A 17,594-nucleotide genomic window follows, 5' to 3' on the forward strand; every position below is an offset into this window, starting at 1 on the left:
ACTCCCCAAATTTCTGATTTCAACAACCTGCAACTACTTAATGAAATGCCCATTTTAAACTGAGTTTTAATCTGAAAATGGATACAAAAATGCCTGCAAATAACTTTGATAACTGCATTTGGAATATAATTTCTGTATTTCAATTGGCATTGCAAAAATATACATTACCTGGCCAGGCACACTGCAGCATAGCTATTGATTTACCGCCTGGAGCAGCACACATATCCAAAACCCTTTCTCCATCCTTTATTTCCAAAGCCAGCACTGACAGCAGAGAAGCAGCATTCAGCAGATAATATTCCTTGAGTTTACCAGTCTGGTGCTTTTGCGCAGGGAATCTTCCAGGAGTTCTACTGATGTAACACTTTAATGATCCCGGGGCATAGGTTAAGTTCTCCTGAAAGATACTGTAATACCCCTTCAAATGCAAGTTGTTCTCCAGTTCAGGGAAATAGCTGAATTTATTAAGCAAAACAGCATATTGCCAGTACAATGGTGACGTGAGCACATCCCTAGGGGTTTAAAAAGGAAAAACAAAAAGTTTTATTTAAGAAAAAGTAGGATGCAATTAAGTTTCCATAATGTGCAAAGTCCGACGCAGGGAATTGGCTACACACTCTGTTCCCTGTTGTGATATTTTAAATGTATTCTCTTGGATTGCATCCGTCTCCACAGGTTAATTATGAAATGAAGTATTTCCTTCTAAAGTTTTAAAATGTATTACTTTTCAATTTCATGAAATATCTCCTTGTTCTCGTGTCAAGAGAAAGGGTAAGTAAGAACACTTAGTTTACCACCATTATTGTTATATATAGAAATTCTGGAGTACACAAAAGCTGGGAACTCATTCATAGAGACAAACAGAAACAAAAGCCCAGTGCTGCTCCCAATTAATCTTTCTCCTTGTTCTTTTAAATCAACCCTTTATGTATTCTTTAATAAACATTCTGTAATACTGTAGCCTGAGAAATAAAATTGTATTTTGCTCCATACTAAAACTTGTCTCTTCAGAAATAAAATCATTATTCGTAATCAGGGCCTGACAGTTTGATGGAATATTACAACTTTTTCAGTGAAAATCATATGCAGCAGTGGTTGCTGATTTGGGAGCCTTTTTGTATTATACTGGAAAAAAGCAGGGCTGTGTTAACATTCACCTTTTGGAGACGTAAGTCACACCATGGACTGGCCTGACTGATATAAACTAATTGAACCCATAAAACTAAAAAGCGATTCCAAACTAGAAATGGCTTTAAGAGAAGATTACATGGGCATCAAAATAAACATTCAATCTACCATTGATTATAATTGTCAATGAAGCATCTTTTTGAAGAAAAAAGAAAAAAATTAAACGTGTGACCATTTTTTTTAATGCTAGGAAGAATTAGCAAATAAATTAGATTCAAATCTATTTATTAGGTTCCCCAAACTTCTTTGGAAACTGTTAGAAAACAATTCAGAAGGGACTGTTTTAACTAACCTATGAAGACAGAGACAAAAAAATGTTTGAAGTGTTTTAAAATAAAATGCTTGATAATTGTCTCTGACTTACTCTAAAATATTTTGAAGCAACTATCTCACCATGGTTTGGTCCTATCCACACAGTACTAGAAAACCATCCAGTGGGAATTGTATTCGAATTATGTTTTACCATCCTGCCAATTTAGAAAATGTTCTCCAACTCTGTTTCTGGGGGCAAATCTTCAGCTGCAGAAATCGTCAGAGCTCCGCTGAAATATCTTGGGAGTGTCATATTTTTCTACCTGACTCTTTTTTTCTCATTTATACAGAAAGGGATAACAATCTCACCACAAGGCATAGCAGAAGAAACCTCATTTTGCAGTAAATTGCCATAGGAAATGTAAAGAATGAAACCTGATGATGCAGACCCGCCCATCTTCTTTGGTTACACAGAAGGGTCCCCACAGGGCAAATCCTGGTGCTACTGGCATCAAAGCAAAAATCCTATTGATTTCAGACAGACTATATATAATTTGATCATAAGTACAGGAAAAGGAAGAAAGAGAGAACAGGAAGAAATAAGGAGGGACAAAAAGGAAAAATAAAAAGTTTCCCTTTGCTTTCAATGCAACATTATAGAGAATAAGTTTTTACAACTGTTTTACTTTTTTGACATTATTCATACATGCTAACCCCCCCCCCCCCGCAAGATAAAAAATAGTACAAGCACTTTGTTATAAACACGCCTGTGTTTAAATGTTTTTCTATCTTTTAAGTTAGTCTTGGGCACCATGGCATTCACTGATGAAGCAATTCAAAGCTACGACCGATACTTAATTTTCAGTTCATACCATTGTCTCTTTCTTTCCATAACTAAGTGAGTTATGTTATGGACAGGGGCCTCCAGCCTTGATTTTTTCAGTTTCTTGAAAGGATTTGTCTAGATTGGAACACGCCCCATCAAGGACGAAAACATAAGCTTCCATGTAAATAAAAGGATCGTGCCACCAAATACTGTAAACCCTTGATTTTACAGACCCCAATTTAGGGGACTTCAGGAACAACGGAGGGACATCTGTTGTTCCCGAAGTCTGCTGGGGTCCATAAAATCATTCCCCCCAACTCACACCTCCTCCCAAAAAGAGAGAGACCACCACAGCCTGGAGTTGCTACTAGAATTGCCAAGGGTGGGAAGTGTACACAGGCAGACTGGCACTCATGTATGTGCCCTAGACCTGATGGGAGGAGTGCGTGGCAAGTCTGGCAGCAGTTCCTCCAGGCTGCATGGTGGTCCCTCCAGCTGCACGTGGCGTGGTATCCGCAGTGGGGTCCAGAGGCTCCAGTGAGTGGCAGGGTTTTTGGTTTTGGGGAGGGGGGCTGGGTGTGCCAGGCAGGGGAGGGGCAGTTTGGACTTTCGGGAATAGCAGACACCTTTCCCCCATTAGTCCATTAAATCGAGGTTTACTGTAAAGATCAGGCACATTTCCTCATTTCCCAGATGAGTGACCGGAATTATTAATGGCAATACTCACCTGCAATCCCATACTAAAATCCTCGTTTAATATTTAAAATATTTATCTAGGCATAATTTCAAGGTTGTTTGCATTCTGTGTAGCTGCTCGCAGTGATTTTATGAGGTAACAAAAAGAGAAAAAACAACCTGACACTGCTCCATGCTTCTCCCAGCTCCTTCATATATTGCTTCTCAAAATGATCCAAAACAACTTGGCAGATCCTTTTTTGAGGCTTCCCTTCTGATTCCAGCTTAGAAAGAAGGAAGGGGAAGTTATCATGAAAAACTATTTGCCAAAGACGACTCTACATCAGACTTTAAGCACATTTGCGTGGGTTAATAATGACATTCAGCTGCACTGGTCACACATGGATGGGCATTGGTGTATAAGTTTTCAGAGATGGTAACAGGAATTTCAGAGTCCTTGGTAAAATGTCTGAATACCACATCTTTGGACCTGCGAACAAATCATCTACACTGTATGCTTATGAAACTACCTTCCTGCAGCTGCCAAACACATGAAAAAGCTCTTGAAGCCAGCATACTAGGAGCAAAATAAGCTACCCATCATTAAGGAGATTATATCCATAGAAAATAAGCACCCCAGTCCAGGAATGCCTCTCAATTATCTAACTCAAAGGCAGAAATTAAACTGTATCTTTGTGCAAGCCATACAGAATCCTGTCCCGTCTTGAAGAGTTGATAAGAACACTAAAATTAATTTGACTGTACTTTGTTTTACTTGCACATGCAAAGAAAATTCCTAGTAATATTTAGTGACTCAGTCTGTAGAAACAAGCCAGAGACAAATGTTCAGGCTTCTGTACCAAATTAAGCTATTTAAAGAAGACCTGGCAAAGAAACACACTGAGTTTGTCCTCTTTCGTACTTATCTTACTCATGAGTGAATTCTGCAACAAAAAAATTAAAAGTTCTGTGCCATAAATACAAAAGTTCTGCATATTTTATCAATAAATGTGGAGGCTCCAGCACTGCAGTGGAGAGTACAGGCTGCTAGCTGCATGGATGTAGGAGATCATGCTACAGCCTTCCTCAGAACATTGATGTGGCAGTGAAGCTGCATCTCACCTAAACACCATTCAAGACTGGGGCCTGCCGCAGAAACACCCAGGGCCCTCCCGCTCGGGAAAAGTGCACTAAGATAGCAAGCAAGAGAGAATTTCTCACATACATTTCCACCAATCCAGGCACGGAGCAAGCAGGCTCAATCCAGCACGGAACAAATGTAGGGTGTAGGTCAGAGGGGTCTGGGTGGCTTAGTGGGGGGATCCAGATGCATGGTGGACATGGGTGCACAGGATTCTTTGGGGGGATTCCAAATGCAGGGGGAATGGGACTCTGAAAGTATGTCCACATAAAGGTGGCTAGGCCCAACAAAGGGGGTCATAGGTGTTGGGAATGGGGCGCAATCAGGGATACTGTGGCATTGGGGGGAGGTTAGGTGAAGCTGTTTGGAGTTTGTTGGGTGCAGGATGCTTGCTGGCATGGGGATCCAGATTCAGGCAGGAGGAGGTCTGCAGGGGTCTGGGTGACGGGACTCGGGTTAAGAGGGGTGGGGTCCATTTGAGGGAGAGTCTGGGTACAGGGCTGAGACTTGCTGAAGGAGCAATCTGGGTGTGGCATGGCAAGGCTTGTATGCAGGGTCCAGATGCAGAGGAATTGAGCATTTAGGGGAGCAGGCCCCCTTACAGCCACCCCTTCACACACACAGCTGAGAAATGAAAACAGGAGCCTGGTGTGTGCCTGACATAGCCTTAACTGCTCCTTGCAGAAGAGGAAGGCTTGTCCTCCCATCCCCAGCCCAGCCAGGAACACCAGCTGATCCTAGAGATCAGCCCCACAGTGACCTACCCCTCTACCAGCTGGTCTTAGCACCTGAAACTATGTGCCCACGCTGCTGGGGAGGGGCATGTGCCCACTCTTCCAGTGTCCCTGTGCTTGCTCATCACTTTTACACATGGATGCAATGCAATCTGCCAAGGACATTAATTCTGTATATGTGCAGTGGCACAGAATTCCCCCAGGAACATTCTTTTAGGCCATATAAAAAGGAGACTAAAAAGTTGGAGGGCAGAAAGGTTTGAGGGGGTTGCTTGTTTGTTTTAAGGAGAATTAAAGTTGTGTTCATATTTCACTTAGAAGACTACGGAGAACTAGTTGGATTCACAAATCAAACTTACTAGTACAGTACTCTCTTGTCCAGCAACATCCATGGTCCACCATGATTTTAGTGAGCCAAATATTCATTTACCATGGGTGTGGCCAAGTTTCCCTCAGTCCCATAAAGACCACCTGTCCTGGCTCTCAGTGTTCTGTGCTGTTATTTTACTCTAACTTACTCCTAAATGTCTTCTAAGAACCCCGTAAGCAGTGGAACTATAGGTAACGTGCTACACAATATTGATTTCCTGTGGTTCAGCAAATTCTCTCATTCAGCACCGTTTATGTCTAAAGGGTGCCGTATCAGAGGTTCAACCCATATACCAGTGAAGCTTGAACAACTGAGAGAAGGGCATTTTAGACAGACTGTTTACAATGTTGCTTTTGCTTGTGGTCATTCATTAAACAGATATGTTAACAAGAATATCTAACATATAATTAGGAGAAAAATCTCTTGGCTGAAGTGTCAATTAACAGATATGAAACCTCCTATTTCCAGTTTAGAGGCTCAGCAAGAAATCCTCCAGAAAAAAGTTGGAAAGTAAATTTGACAATTCTAAGGTATAAAAAAGGCAAGAAAATCTGTTTTTCAGGTCTTCTTCATATCTCAAATTGACAGAATCACTGAACCGCTATAAACAAGTTTTGCAGATGGGGCAACAGGCTTATATAATTTTGGAGGTATGCAAGTCCTGGCTGGCACCACCCCTCTACCTCCTTCCAACTGCCTAAGGCTCTGGGAGGGAATCTAGTTATAGGAGGGTGCAGGCTCTAGGGGAATTTTGGTGCTGGGTGTAGGCTCTGGGCTCAGAGGATTCAGGAGTGCGTGCAGGCAAAAATTTTCCCCCTTTTCCCAAGTACTCAAATCCTTCTCCACTGCCTGACTACACAGTGCCTCATGCAGACCCCTCCCCACTGCCCAGTACTCCAAAATATATATACAAACCTCCCACTGACCAGCACCTCCCAGCATCCTTCTTTGACTTGACCCAAACCTCTGATAAGCCAGCGCAGAACTGGGATTCTCTGCTCTCAGAACAGTGCTGGAGGCAGGACAGCAGAAGCTTGGGAGCACAGAGCAGCTCTGTCCCCAGGGTCCCCCACAGCCCCATCTATCTGGCACTGATGGTGCAGCTAGAGGACAAGATGTTTCCTTGAATGGGTGAGAGGGGAGGCAGCAGCTTGCTGTTTCTGCTGAGCAGCAGAGAGGCGAGCCCTGCCCCAGGATCCCAAAGCAGACCGTCACTGGGCTGGCCCGGAGCAACAAGGGCTGAGGGTTCCTCTTCATCTGAAGTTCCACCGCTGGCTGCCTCCAGTTATGGGGGAAAAAGAGGAGCCCTCAGTCAACCACGAGACGAAAAGAGCAAACAGTGGGCAGGGGCGTAGAGGGGATAAGTCAAGGGATGGGGAAAAGGTGGAGCTGTCAGGTGGGGATGGCACAAAGAGAAACCCTGGCTGGTCAACAGAAGTGGGGGAGAGAGGAACCAAGGAAGGTAAATGGAGGCAGCAGGTGAGGCCAGGGGAGAGACCAGCCCCAAATACTGATGGAGCAGGAGCCTGGAATACTCTTGGTACCCAGGCACCATGAGCCTGTGCAACTTATCATCCCTGCTTGCAGGTTGTTTCTTCTTCTTCACAGACAAAGGTGTGGTCTGAAGTTAACAGGTATAACAAAGCATAAATAGGCCAGCACAATCTCCATCAGTGGTGACAATACAAAAGAACAAAGTCTGACTGACAAGCTAATTATTTACAGTAGACAGGACTGAACTTGTGTCCAGCAATGATATTTACATGCACTGTAGCTTCTAAGAAGCAGCTATCTAGATTTTTCTTCTTCTGAATATACAATGCCTGTATGCAAAAATGTACTGGCGCACAAGAAAAATAAAGTTTCAGAGAAACAGCTATGTTAGTCTGTTTCAGCAAAAACAAGAGGAGTCCCATGGAATCTTTAGACTAACAAAATTTATTTGGGTTATGTATCTGACAAAGTAGGCTCACAAAAGCTTATTCCCAAATCAAATTTGTTAGTATTTCTGATGAGGTTCAATAAGGACAAGTTCAGAGTACTGCACTTGGGCCGGAAGAATCCCAAGCATTGTTACAGGTTGGGGTCCGACTGGCTCGGTAGTAGTTTTGCAGAAAAGGACCTGGGAATTGTAGTGGATGAGAAGCTGGACATGAGTCAAGAGTGTGCCATTGTAGCCAAGAAAGCTAATGGCATATTAGGTTGCATCAAGGGGAGCGTTGCCAGTAGATCCAGAGAAGTGATTATTCCTCTTTATTCAGCTTTGGTGAGGCTGCATCTGGAGTACTGTGTCCGGTTCTGGGCCCCCAGTTATAGGAAGGATGTGGATACACTGGAGAGGGTCCAGTGGAGGGCGACCAAAATAATTAGGGGGCTGGAGCATATGACTTATGAAGAAAGGTTGAGGGAACTGGGACTGTTTAGTCTGCAGAAGAGAAGACTGAGAGGGGACTTGGTAACAGCCTTCAACTCACTGAAGGGAGGCTGCCAAGAGGCTGGAGAGAGGCTGTTCACAGAGGTCACAGATGGCAGAACACGGAACAATGGTCTCAAGTTGCGGTTGGAAAGGTCCAGGTTGAACATAAGGAAAAACTTTTCACTAGGAGGAAGGTGAAGCATTGGAATGATCTACCCAGGGAAGCAATGGAGTCTCCGTCCCTGGAGGTGTTTAAGTCTCACTGCTACAAAGCCCTGGCGGGGCTGATCTGATGGGTTTGGTCCTGCTTAGAGCAGTGGGCTGGATTCGATGGCTTTTCTAGGTCTCTTCCAGCTCTATTGTTCTATGATTCTATGATGATAAGTGGATACAAGATTCCTTATTGTTTTCAAAAAAATAAACACACACAACTATTTATAATATCAGGCTACTGTTTGCAAATGCTCTGTAACCCGTTGGGATTGGTTTAGATTTTAGATGCTGTAATTTAGGAACAAATTTCAGGCAGAGAGAAGTGCCCTGACCCACAGGAGCTGGAATACACCTATTTCTTCACAAGATAGTTCTATGCTGTTTGAGGTTAAGGCCCCAGTCCTGCAAAGAGACCCATGTGGATGGACCTTCTGGCTTACACAGAAATCCCTGAAGTCAATATGAGTCTGTCCACAGAAAACTCTATGGAGGAGTGGGACCTACAACATCAGAGCTGTCTGGAGTATTTTTGACAGAGTACAAAAGTGAAGACTACAAAAAACACACCTTTCAAAACCACATTTTCTACTTTTTGGACAACTATTAAAATGAGGAGGGAGAGAGAATCGAGCCAGATGAATCCTGTTTGTAAGAAAAATCTAATACTTACGGGCACTATCAAATTAAAAATAACCAAAACTTCATGTCAAAATTGCTAGAAGATTTACTAATATTTTAGAATTTAAAAAGTCCACAAATGCACTGTCACTGCTTTCTGCTGTTTGTTATGTGCTTATACTTCACTCATCTGCAGTATCGTCAACCCAAAGACTTTGAAATTCTGAGGGCATTCCAAAAAACACAATACTGGCTTAAAAAAATCTGGAACTACTAGTTAAGTACCTTTTTCTCCATCTCCACTGCTTCTTTCTCAAGGCTTGTCTACACAGCTCTGTGTGCGGCCCCAGCATACTTATAACGATATAACTATACCACCGGCACTTGCTCTGTGAACAGTTACTATTCGTTAAGAATATCCAGCCAGGGAGTTACACTGCTAAATGGTACACTGCATACGACTTTAACTGTGGAGTCATTGTTACTGTATTCTTTAAGCCATAGTTTAAGACCTTCACTAACTCAGCCAGAGATTAGAGCTCTATTGCAGGAGTGGTTGGGTGAAGTTCCATGGTCTACAATTGCAGGGGATCAGACTTGATGGACATGATATCCCTTCTGTCCTTAAATCTGGGGTGGCTGGTGCATACTAGGGAGGAAGTGCAGGGAGGGACACCCTGAGAGGAGAGGTGCATGTGGGAATACCCCATTTAGCAATTAAAATTTTGGCAGTAGCATAGGACAAACTGGACAGTCCCTTTGCCAAAGGATGAATGGACACAAATCATACATGAGGAATCCGAATAAACAAAAACAGGTAGGTGAGCACTTGATTTTGGCAGGCCACTCAATCAAGGACATTAAGGTTTGCATATTACTACAAAGAGGTTTTAACACCAGATTACAAGGGGAGAGACATCTGAACTGAAATTCATTTGTAAGTTTGATACCTATCATGCTGGACTCAACAAGGATCTCAATTGCCTTACATGGACAATTTCCCCCCATTTGACATTCACAGGGATGATGGACATCCCACTTAAGTGACGATTCCCAGGTGCTTTTTTCTCTCTCCTCCTCCTTTCGTTTCAGTTTTTATATTAGCAGATTCCTCTGTCCTCTCTCAGGGCAGCTCCGGAAGCTGAAGCAGTGGGTGTTTCCCGAATACATAAAACAGTTCGTCTTTAAGGCTCTACAGGACTGCTCGCTTTGCCTTGCAAACACACAGACTAACGCGTCTCCTATCACTCCGAGGCGAGAAAGCCACCTGCGGCTGCGGGCCGACGGGAGCAGGAAAGGGGCGGTGCTCAGCGGGCTTCACTCACGTGTCCAGCAAGACGGTGGGGGGAGAGGCTAACATCGGCCCCCTCGGCCGTGCATGTCTTCCAGTCCCATTCGCGCATCGGTGCTGCCCTGCCGGAGGAGCCCACGTCCCCCTGCGCTCGGCACCGGGGGCGGCAGCAGCTCCTTCCTACTGGCGCGTCCCTCCCCCTCTCCGGGCAGCCCGCCCGCCACTGCCAGCTCCCGCCTCCTCCGGCCCGGCCCGTTCTCACCTGCTCCCGGGCCGGGGAAGGGCCCCGCCACAGCCCACAGGAGGCAGCAAGCGAGCGGCGCAGCAGCCACATGGCCACGGGCACCCGGCTGCGCGCCGCGATTCGGGGAAGGGCCGAGCATGCGCAGAGCGCCCCAGGCGGCACTGAGCCGCGAGGGGCAGCAGGGGTGCGACGCTGCTGGGTGGGGCGGGGGGTGGGGCGGGGCAGGGCGAGCTCCGCGCGACCCCTACCCCCGAGCGCAGCGGGCGACTGTAACCTCGGTCCCGCCTCACAAGGCATCGAACCCCACCTGCCCCGGTCATACTCGCCGGGCGGGTCCGCGCGGAAGTCCCATGGTGATGACATGACGGCCCCGCCCCTCTGCCGTCGCATAACCCCCGAGCAGCTTCCCCGGCGCAATCTCCCTCCCTCCCTTCCCGCCGCTGTGTGCGCCCAGCAGTACCTGGGGAACCAGCCGCCCGCCCCATCCCTTACAGCCCATGTGAGCAAGTGGGTCGTAGCCCCAGTGCGTGCGCCCCTCCGCGGGGTGGCTCCGCACTGCGCGGTGTGTCACGTGAGACTAACCCAGCTGGGCGTTGCTTAGGTCGGGTTCTTGTCAACCCCGCCCTCGCCCCAGGGCCTCGAGCCGCCGGCAGCGGAGCCCGTTCTCCCTGACTGACGTGACCTCCTCCGCCTTGGCCTTCCTGCTGATCGGGGCTTCCGCCCTTGCGTGAGGCCGTAGACTTTGATCTGCCTCTGGAATTTCTACTACCTGCAGCTGGCGAAGCGGGTCGGGGCCCCCGGCCGCTTATGCGCCAAGAAAACCGTTAGTCTGGAAGGTGCCAGATGACTTCTCGTTGTTTTTGGGAACATGGTAGAAATTTCAGGACTCTGCCTTTCGCAGCACTCGCTCTTGCAAAAATAAACAGCTGCTGCGCCCCGAAGCTGTGATGACACCCGTCTTCCACACTCTGTTTACACTTAATGCCTTTATTTTCATCTTTTTCACTGGAGAAAAGTCATGACTTCTCTGCCCTATCAGCAAATTTAGAAGCTAAAACCAAGCAAGCTAAACTCTAGAGAAAGATCCAGAAGTCAAAAATAAGGCTATGCAGTTTTTTTTTTTTAAAAGCCCAATTTCTGTAGGATCCTGAATGTGAGTAAAAATAGCGAGGGTGAAACATACAGGACCAAGTGTGCCTCCACTAAAGCCAATGACTGATTATAGAAGAGAATTTAACCTGTTTACCTTCTTGATACAACAAATGTTGAGAGATTCACCCCACTCAATATTTATCAGTCCATTAGTGTGTGTTGCTGTGGCTTAACCAGGAAGGCTGCAGTACTGCTCTCAAGATGTTAGAAAGGCAATTTGGTTAAAAGATCACTCTTAAAAGCAGACAGGGGCTTTCTAGAATCTCACAGATTACCAGTTTAGTAGAACCTTTGTTGACTTGTAGGTTACTTTTTGAAAAAAAAAAAAAAAATCAACCACAGCTATTAATACCCCCAGTTTCCTCACCACAAAAAGTGTGATAAAGGATCCGTGGTAGTGATTGGGGGTGTTTACTTTGGATGAAATGTTAAGATGTTCCCTCCAATAACTAGAAGTAAAACTAACTTTTTTCAAAACTCAGGGACACTGAACTGAGGTACACTAGCACTCAAAATCATCTGGTATTTGAAGAACAACAAACACAGCTCAGATCAATTAGCGTGAGGGAGAGTTCAGCATTCAAAAATACCATTGAGGCAGTGCCAGCCCTCTCTAAATGCATATGCAAAGCCTCAGAGTACTATTGTGGAGATACTATCACTGGATCTAACCAGGTTAATTACAGAATCACAGGCACATTCTCCTGTTCCTCAACTAACATATTTGCCATCATGTGCCAACCATGCCCACACACCCATGTATAAAGGACAGACTGCAAACCCGCTTTGACCAAGAATGCATGGATGTAAAACAGACATCAAAAATCTCCAAATACACAAACCTGTGAGCCAGCACTTTAATGGAGTGGTCCAGTCTGTTAAAAGACCTGAAAGTCTGTGTTCTGTTGAAAAGGGACTTTAACAACAATCTACAGGAGGAATGCTCAGAATTAACATTCATATTCAAATGACACATTAACACATGGTTTGAACAGGGACAGCAGTTACCAGACCCATTATAAGGACTCTTTTACATACTTTCATATTTTAGTCTCCCTCAGCTCCCCCACCCCACTGCACCCAGCTCCCCCACCTTCCCTTTGCTGTTCTCATTTGCCAACCTTGATAATTTTCTGACCTCTGTGCTTTATATATTGAGTCTGTTCTGGTAAGGCTATGATCTGAAGAAATGGGTCTGTCCTACAAAAGCTAATCACCTAATATATTATTTTGTTAGTCTTTACAGTGCTACATGACAACTTTTTTATGATGATATTTATCAATGCAAATTGTACAAATTGTTCCCATAGTCATTAAGAATGAAGTTCTTCTGTAATCACACCCCCCAAAAATATTTAATACATAATAAGGAAAACACTTACATGCTGTACATTGGTTTTATTCTATATACAGATGTCCTCAGCAAATGTGATCTTCAAGCAAAATGCTGGTGTAACATAAATGATGAAAACAATACAGTCATTTATAGTATGGTTTCATATCACATTTGTATGAGAAATATTTCTAGTAATTTGGTGTCAGTTTATTTTAACAATACACAAATTTTGAATGAGAAATACCATTGTTTTAAGTTTCAGTTTCTCATTTAGTTTCAGTACCAGCTTTTTCATTTGGTCTCAAAAAAGACAAAGACTTTCACTTATTTAATTTGTTTTGCATATGGGCAAAAAACAACAAGAAGAAGTCCTGTGGCACCTTATAGATTAACAGATATTTTGGAGCATAAGCTTTCGTGGGCAAAGACCCGCTTCATCAAACAGAGAAAATCTCAAAGCTCAAGATGAAACTGAGTAGTGTTAAGCTGCAATATACAGACCCCTCAAACCAAAGGAATGTGTATGATGAGATGAATTAAAAATGGTCTGATTACTGGAATCGTGCATGTAAACTTTGAAGCAAAAACGCTAAATATTAGACTGGTTTATTGAATGCAAGCCAAACTGTGCCACAACAGTATCAGTATTTACTCAAACAGAACCCGGTTACCAACAGGGAAGTACTAATCTGCAATTTCCACAGTCATTTTTTTTTTTATACCTTATATATTTTAGTACTCTTTTCCCAATGCAACACACATCCTTAATGTGGTTGTGTTTAGTTAAAACAGACTAATATTTTAAAAAACACGTTATGGTTACATTTCAAAACAACTGTGGTGTTTTTAGCTGTTACTCCCATTGATTACAAAGAGTCTCATGGCTAAAACTGCAAGCAATGCTTTCAAATTGTAAGATAGCTGATAAACTTATTTCGCTGCCTAGTATCATTTGCTAATATGCGCTGATGGGACGCTCTTAGGGCTTGTCTACACTACCATCTTCCCTCGAAGGAAGGATGGTAATTAGGGTGTTGGGAGTTTACTACTGAACTGCTGCCGTGCATAGGCAGCACTTCATTAAACAAATTCTGCGCCCCTCCCCCCGGCAACTCTGAAGTACCAGTGCGCATCTAGCTGCAGCTCACAACTTCAAAGTTTCAAAGTTGCCCCAATACTTCAAAGTACCAGCAGGTGAGCCGTGGCTAGATGCATGCCAGTACTTAGAAGTTTAAAACTTCAAAGTTGCCGTGGGGGGCGGGGGGAAGGGGGAAATTTACTAATAACGTGCTGCCATGTATAGGCAGCACTTCATTAAGCAAACTCCCAACACCCTAATTACCATCCTTCCAGTGGTAGTGTAGACAAGCCCTTAGTGTAATACCCTTGCCTACCTAAGTCCAAAAAACCTTTGGTTTCAGACCTACATTTTTTTCCACAAATGTTTTCAATATTGCAATAATAATGTAGAGAATGTTTTCCATTCCTCATAGTGAAATTATATGAACGCACGGTATATAAATTATTCTTCTAAATGTATCAAAACACAATCAAAACATTGAAAATACAGTAAATCCAATTCTCTCCTTCAACACACCACTCCCTTAAATTAAGAGAGCATCATATTATTTGGAAGGTTAGAACTGGGCTCATTAATTTGGTTTAAAAATCTTTGTTTTTACATTTTCAATATGACATTTTTAGTGTTATCTAGTCCATGTTAAACAGACATGTATGTTGACTGATTGATTTTTCAGCAAAATTCTTAATCAAAATGAGTTCAAAATCTCAACTGTGTACAATTCTATCTTATACCACATAATACAACAGTCAAGTCAGATACTTGAAAACATTTGCTATGCATACCAACTCCCATTTAATCAAAGAAAAAATGATCCATAAGACGACAAATTTTAGACAGTCCATTCAAGTACCATAATTATGTGTAAAATCTGTTTAATTTTAAAAACCCCAGAGACTGCCAGAAGGGCAATACTGGTGATGTAAATCTCAGCCAAAAAGTATTGCTATTGTAGGTCAACATACTCATACAGGTAAACTACCAACACATTTCTAACATTTTCTAGACACCATTTTGAAGGTAATAGGCATTAATGTTAATTCCCAAGTAAAATATTAGAAAAAAAATTATAAAAATATAGTTAACATTTATAGCATATAATTCTCTATATTTGCTCTAACATGCATGCATCTTACAAATATCTTAAAATTATCTGTAAAATACAGATTACTGTACAACTTCTGCACAACAGCCTTGATGTGCACACACAATCCAGCTGCATTTGGTCTTGAATGTGTTTTTCTTCAGGGTGACAGCTATCTAGTCTGGCAAGAAAACCTCAATATGAAACCCAACTGTACCAAACAGATCCCAAACTCTTTGTGCATATTAACCCCTGAAGAAAAGCTGGTGAGAATGAACAGTAACTAACAAGGAAAGTAGAAATCTGATCAATCTCCTCTGGCAGAACTAATCCATTGCAAAAACCAAAGTAGGTTCTTATTGTCTCATCTCACAGCGATTTTTAAGCAATATCAAGCTTTCTTCAAGTAAGAAAATTGCTTAATATAATTTTGTAAGTAAGTTCAAAATGAAGCCTGTGATCTGGTTAAGAAATGACATCATGGGCATCACTATTAGGTCTTGGCCGTATAGTCAATGGAGGTAGAGGCTTTCCATAGAAATCTATATAAGAAACACACCAGAAGAAAACCATGTTAATATCAAATTTACAATCAGTTTTCAAGAAGTGTACATTATTCTTGCTGCCTTTAAAACCACAATTTTAGGGCTGGATCCTGCAAACACTTACTGCCATATGTAACATTTATTAATGCTTGGGATTAACCACATTGCTATACCAAAGAAAGAAGCAGTTGTAGTACCAACCATTCAGAAAAATATCCAAAATCAGCACTGCTGATTACTGCAGGCTTCTGAGTATATCTGGCAATTATGCAACTTTAAAAATCAGGAAAAAACTCTTGTAAAGAAAATTAATTTCAAAAGTGACTTTTGAGCCCCTAATTTCACACACTCTTCAGATGGCCTGATTTTCAGAAAGTCCCTAATGCCCAATCTTTCAAAATCCAATGTTGTAAAAAAGTGTCTCAAGTTGGGAAGCTTAAACATAAAGGTATCCAAAAATCATTATTTTGGAATATGTAAGCCAGAATCTTTAATTATGGCACTACAGAAGCCTGATTTGTTCGCAGTTCTTTTTGATGTAAACATTACCAATAAAAGTCACTTCATAAAGTTGTGCTACTATTATCACCCATTGACACAGGACTATAACTCAAAGACACCTCAATAAGGGGATTAACTTGACTGGATAACCTAAAGTTAAAGGTTTAACATGTTGCCCTGGTAAAATATACATATTTCATCTGAATTAAAAGTGGTAGCTATTTGATGCTTGCTTATGATGTTTCTTTTAAGGTACTCATTTTAGATATTCTTTTGCTCAAAATGCTTTTCCAAATCATTGTACAGTATTAAGGAACAGGTACTTCGGAGTAAGCATACTAATAGACTGTAAGAATAACTTGGAGAAAAAACTAAAACAACAATATATGGTGGTTAGGTTACCAGGTTTGACTTCGCTTTGTTTCTTTTTTCTTGCAGGATCTGCACAAAGATGCATATACCAGAACTTCTGGTTTTAACTATGTCAAGTTCTGGAAATATGTTGAACATTGTTTATACTCTCTTAGACAAAGAGTTAATGGGCACAAAACAGACGTAAAAACACTCTTGATCCACAAACCGGTCAGCCAGCATTTTAATGGAGCGGGCCATTCCGTTAATGACTTAAAAGTTTGCGTCTTACTGAAGAAGAATTTTAACAACACTCTTGAAAGAGGCTGCTGAACTCTTTTATATTCAAATTCGACACATTAATACATGGTTTGAATCGGGATGGGAATTTTCTGGGTCATTATAGGGGCTCCCTTGCATAGTTGGCTTCATCTAATTCTTGGCTCCCCCCCTTCTGCCCCTCTACTCTGATTTGCTCACCTTGATAATTTTTTTTTCTGATTTGTCCACCTTGATTACTATTTTTGGTTCTCTGTGCTTTAAATAGTGAGTCTGTTCTGGAATGGCTATGGTCCGAAGAAGTGGGTATGTCCCAGGAAAGCTCACTTAATAAATTATTTGGTTAGTCTTTAAAGTGCTACTCGACTGCTTTTTTGTTTCGATAGTATAGACACTAGCACGGCTTTTTCTGTTATTGTTCCTTTTACAGATGACAAACTGAACACCATTTAAATTCGCAACAAAAACTGGAGAACAAAAATTCACAGATTACCTTAGAAATTGGCAAATGACGCCTAGACCTGGTAAGAAGGTGCTATCAAAATAAGAATTGTTGCTGTGGTCAAAATGGCATTACCCCTGAATGTTTGCAACTTTCATCGGTGCTGTTTAATGAATTATGTCATTAAAATGTGACAGAATTTGACTGAAGACTTTTCTTTTATTCTTCTCTAAGATCACCTATATTTTAGTTCTTATATCAGGATAGCCATCTGAATCAGATATTTTAGTCATTTATACTCAACAGTGCACTGTCTGCTGACAGCAATGGATTTTCAGGTGTGAAAATTGGGCTCCCAGCAACAATTAAGCAGCATAACAAAACATAAGCAAGATAGCCTTACATACAGTTATTTTTGCAAACTTGCAAGAAGATTAGTACATGCAAAATATTACAATTGAAATGTCAAGAATGGTTGGTAACAAGAAACAGGTGGAAAACAAGAAAATATACAAGCAGCTTTTTGAAGCACCATTTCAATAGTATGGATTTCTAAGTTTTAAATCAATTATAGCTTACTGCTGCAAAATTTAGGATGTTTTTAACTACCCACAACATGGAATATTTATTCCAATCCAAATGCAAAATACACACCTTTACAATAAATTTTTATCTAAAGTAGTGTATCTATCTATAGATGTGTGTTTAGAACCTAGAACTATGAAAAGTAACCAAATTTAGGTGTATAGCATCTACTCTTAAGTACATGTATACATGTTAACTGGATCAGGGCTCGATTTTTTTCATGCAATACTTACGGTAAGACTGGCTACTGAACACTTAATTTTATCTTGC

At 42.2% G+C, this 17,594-nt stretch overlaps 2 protein-coding genes across 18 annotated transcripts in view; both read right to left on the minus strand.

Annotated features, from left to right (window-relative positions):
* Nucleotides 1-10,269, minus strand: part of NSUN3 (NOP2/Sun RNA methyltransferase 3) — a 106,201-nt gene extending 95,932 nt beyond the window's left edge. For 5 of the 10 annotated variants that reach the window (XM_074998476.1, XM_074998466.1, XM_074998462.1 and 2 more), the window contains exons 1-3: nucleotides 9,987-10,180; nucleotides 3,122-3,225; nucleotides 169-512 (exon numbers count right to left, since the gene is read on the minus strand). In XM_074998476.1, the coding sequence (XP_074854577.1) occupies nucleotides 169-512; nucleotides 3,122-3,225; nucleotides 9,987-10,058 (520 nt within the window). In that variant the 5' untranslated portion in view covers nucleotides 10,059-10,180. Of the gene's footprint in view, nucleotides 1-168; nucleotides 513-1,875; nucleotides 2,504-3,121; nucleotides 3,226-9,383; nucleotides 9,957-9,986; nucleotides 10,181-10,216 lie in introns of those variants that run through there. The other 5 variants (XM_074998445.1, XM_074998419.1, XM_074998453.1 and 2 more) reach the window with 5 other exon arrangements.
* A 1,708-nt stretch (nucleotides 10,270-11,977) lies between these two features.
* The window catches only part of ARL13B (ARF like GTPase 13B), a 93,825-nt gene continuing 88,208 nt past the window's right edge, over nucleotides 11,978-17,594 (minus strand). For all 8 annotated transcript variants that reach the window (XR_012646104.1, XM_074998552.1, XM_074998524.1 and 5 more), the window contains one exon: nucleotides 11,978-15,163. Coding sequence is in view for 6 of the 8 variants with exons in the window: in XM_074998568.1 (XP_074854669.1) it covers nucleotides 15,087-15,163 (77 nt within the window). In the remaining 2 variants the exon portion in view is untranslated. The remainder of the gene's footprint in view (nucleotides 15,164-17,594) is intronic.

Source organism: Carettochelys insculpta, chromosome 1, assembly GCF_033958435.1.
Source record: "Carettochelys insculpta isolate YL-2023 chromosome 1, ASM3395843v1, whole genome shotgun sequence".
In the NCBI taxonomy this organism is placed as follows: domain Eukaryota; kingdom Metazoa; phylum Chordata; order Testudines; family Carettochelyidae; genus Carettochelys; species Carettochelys insculpta.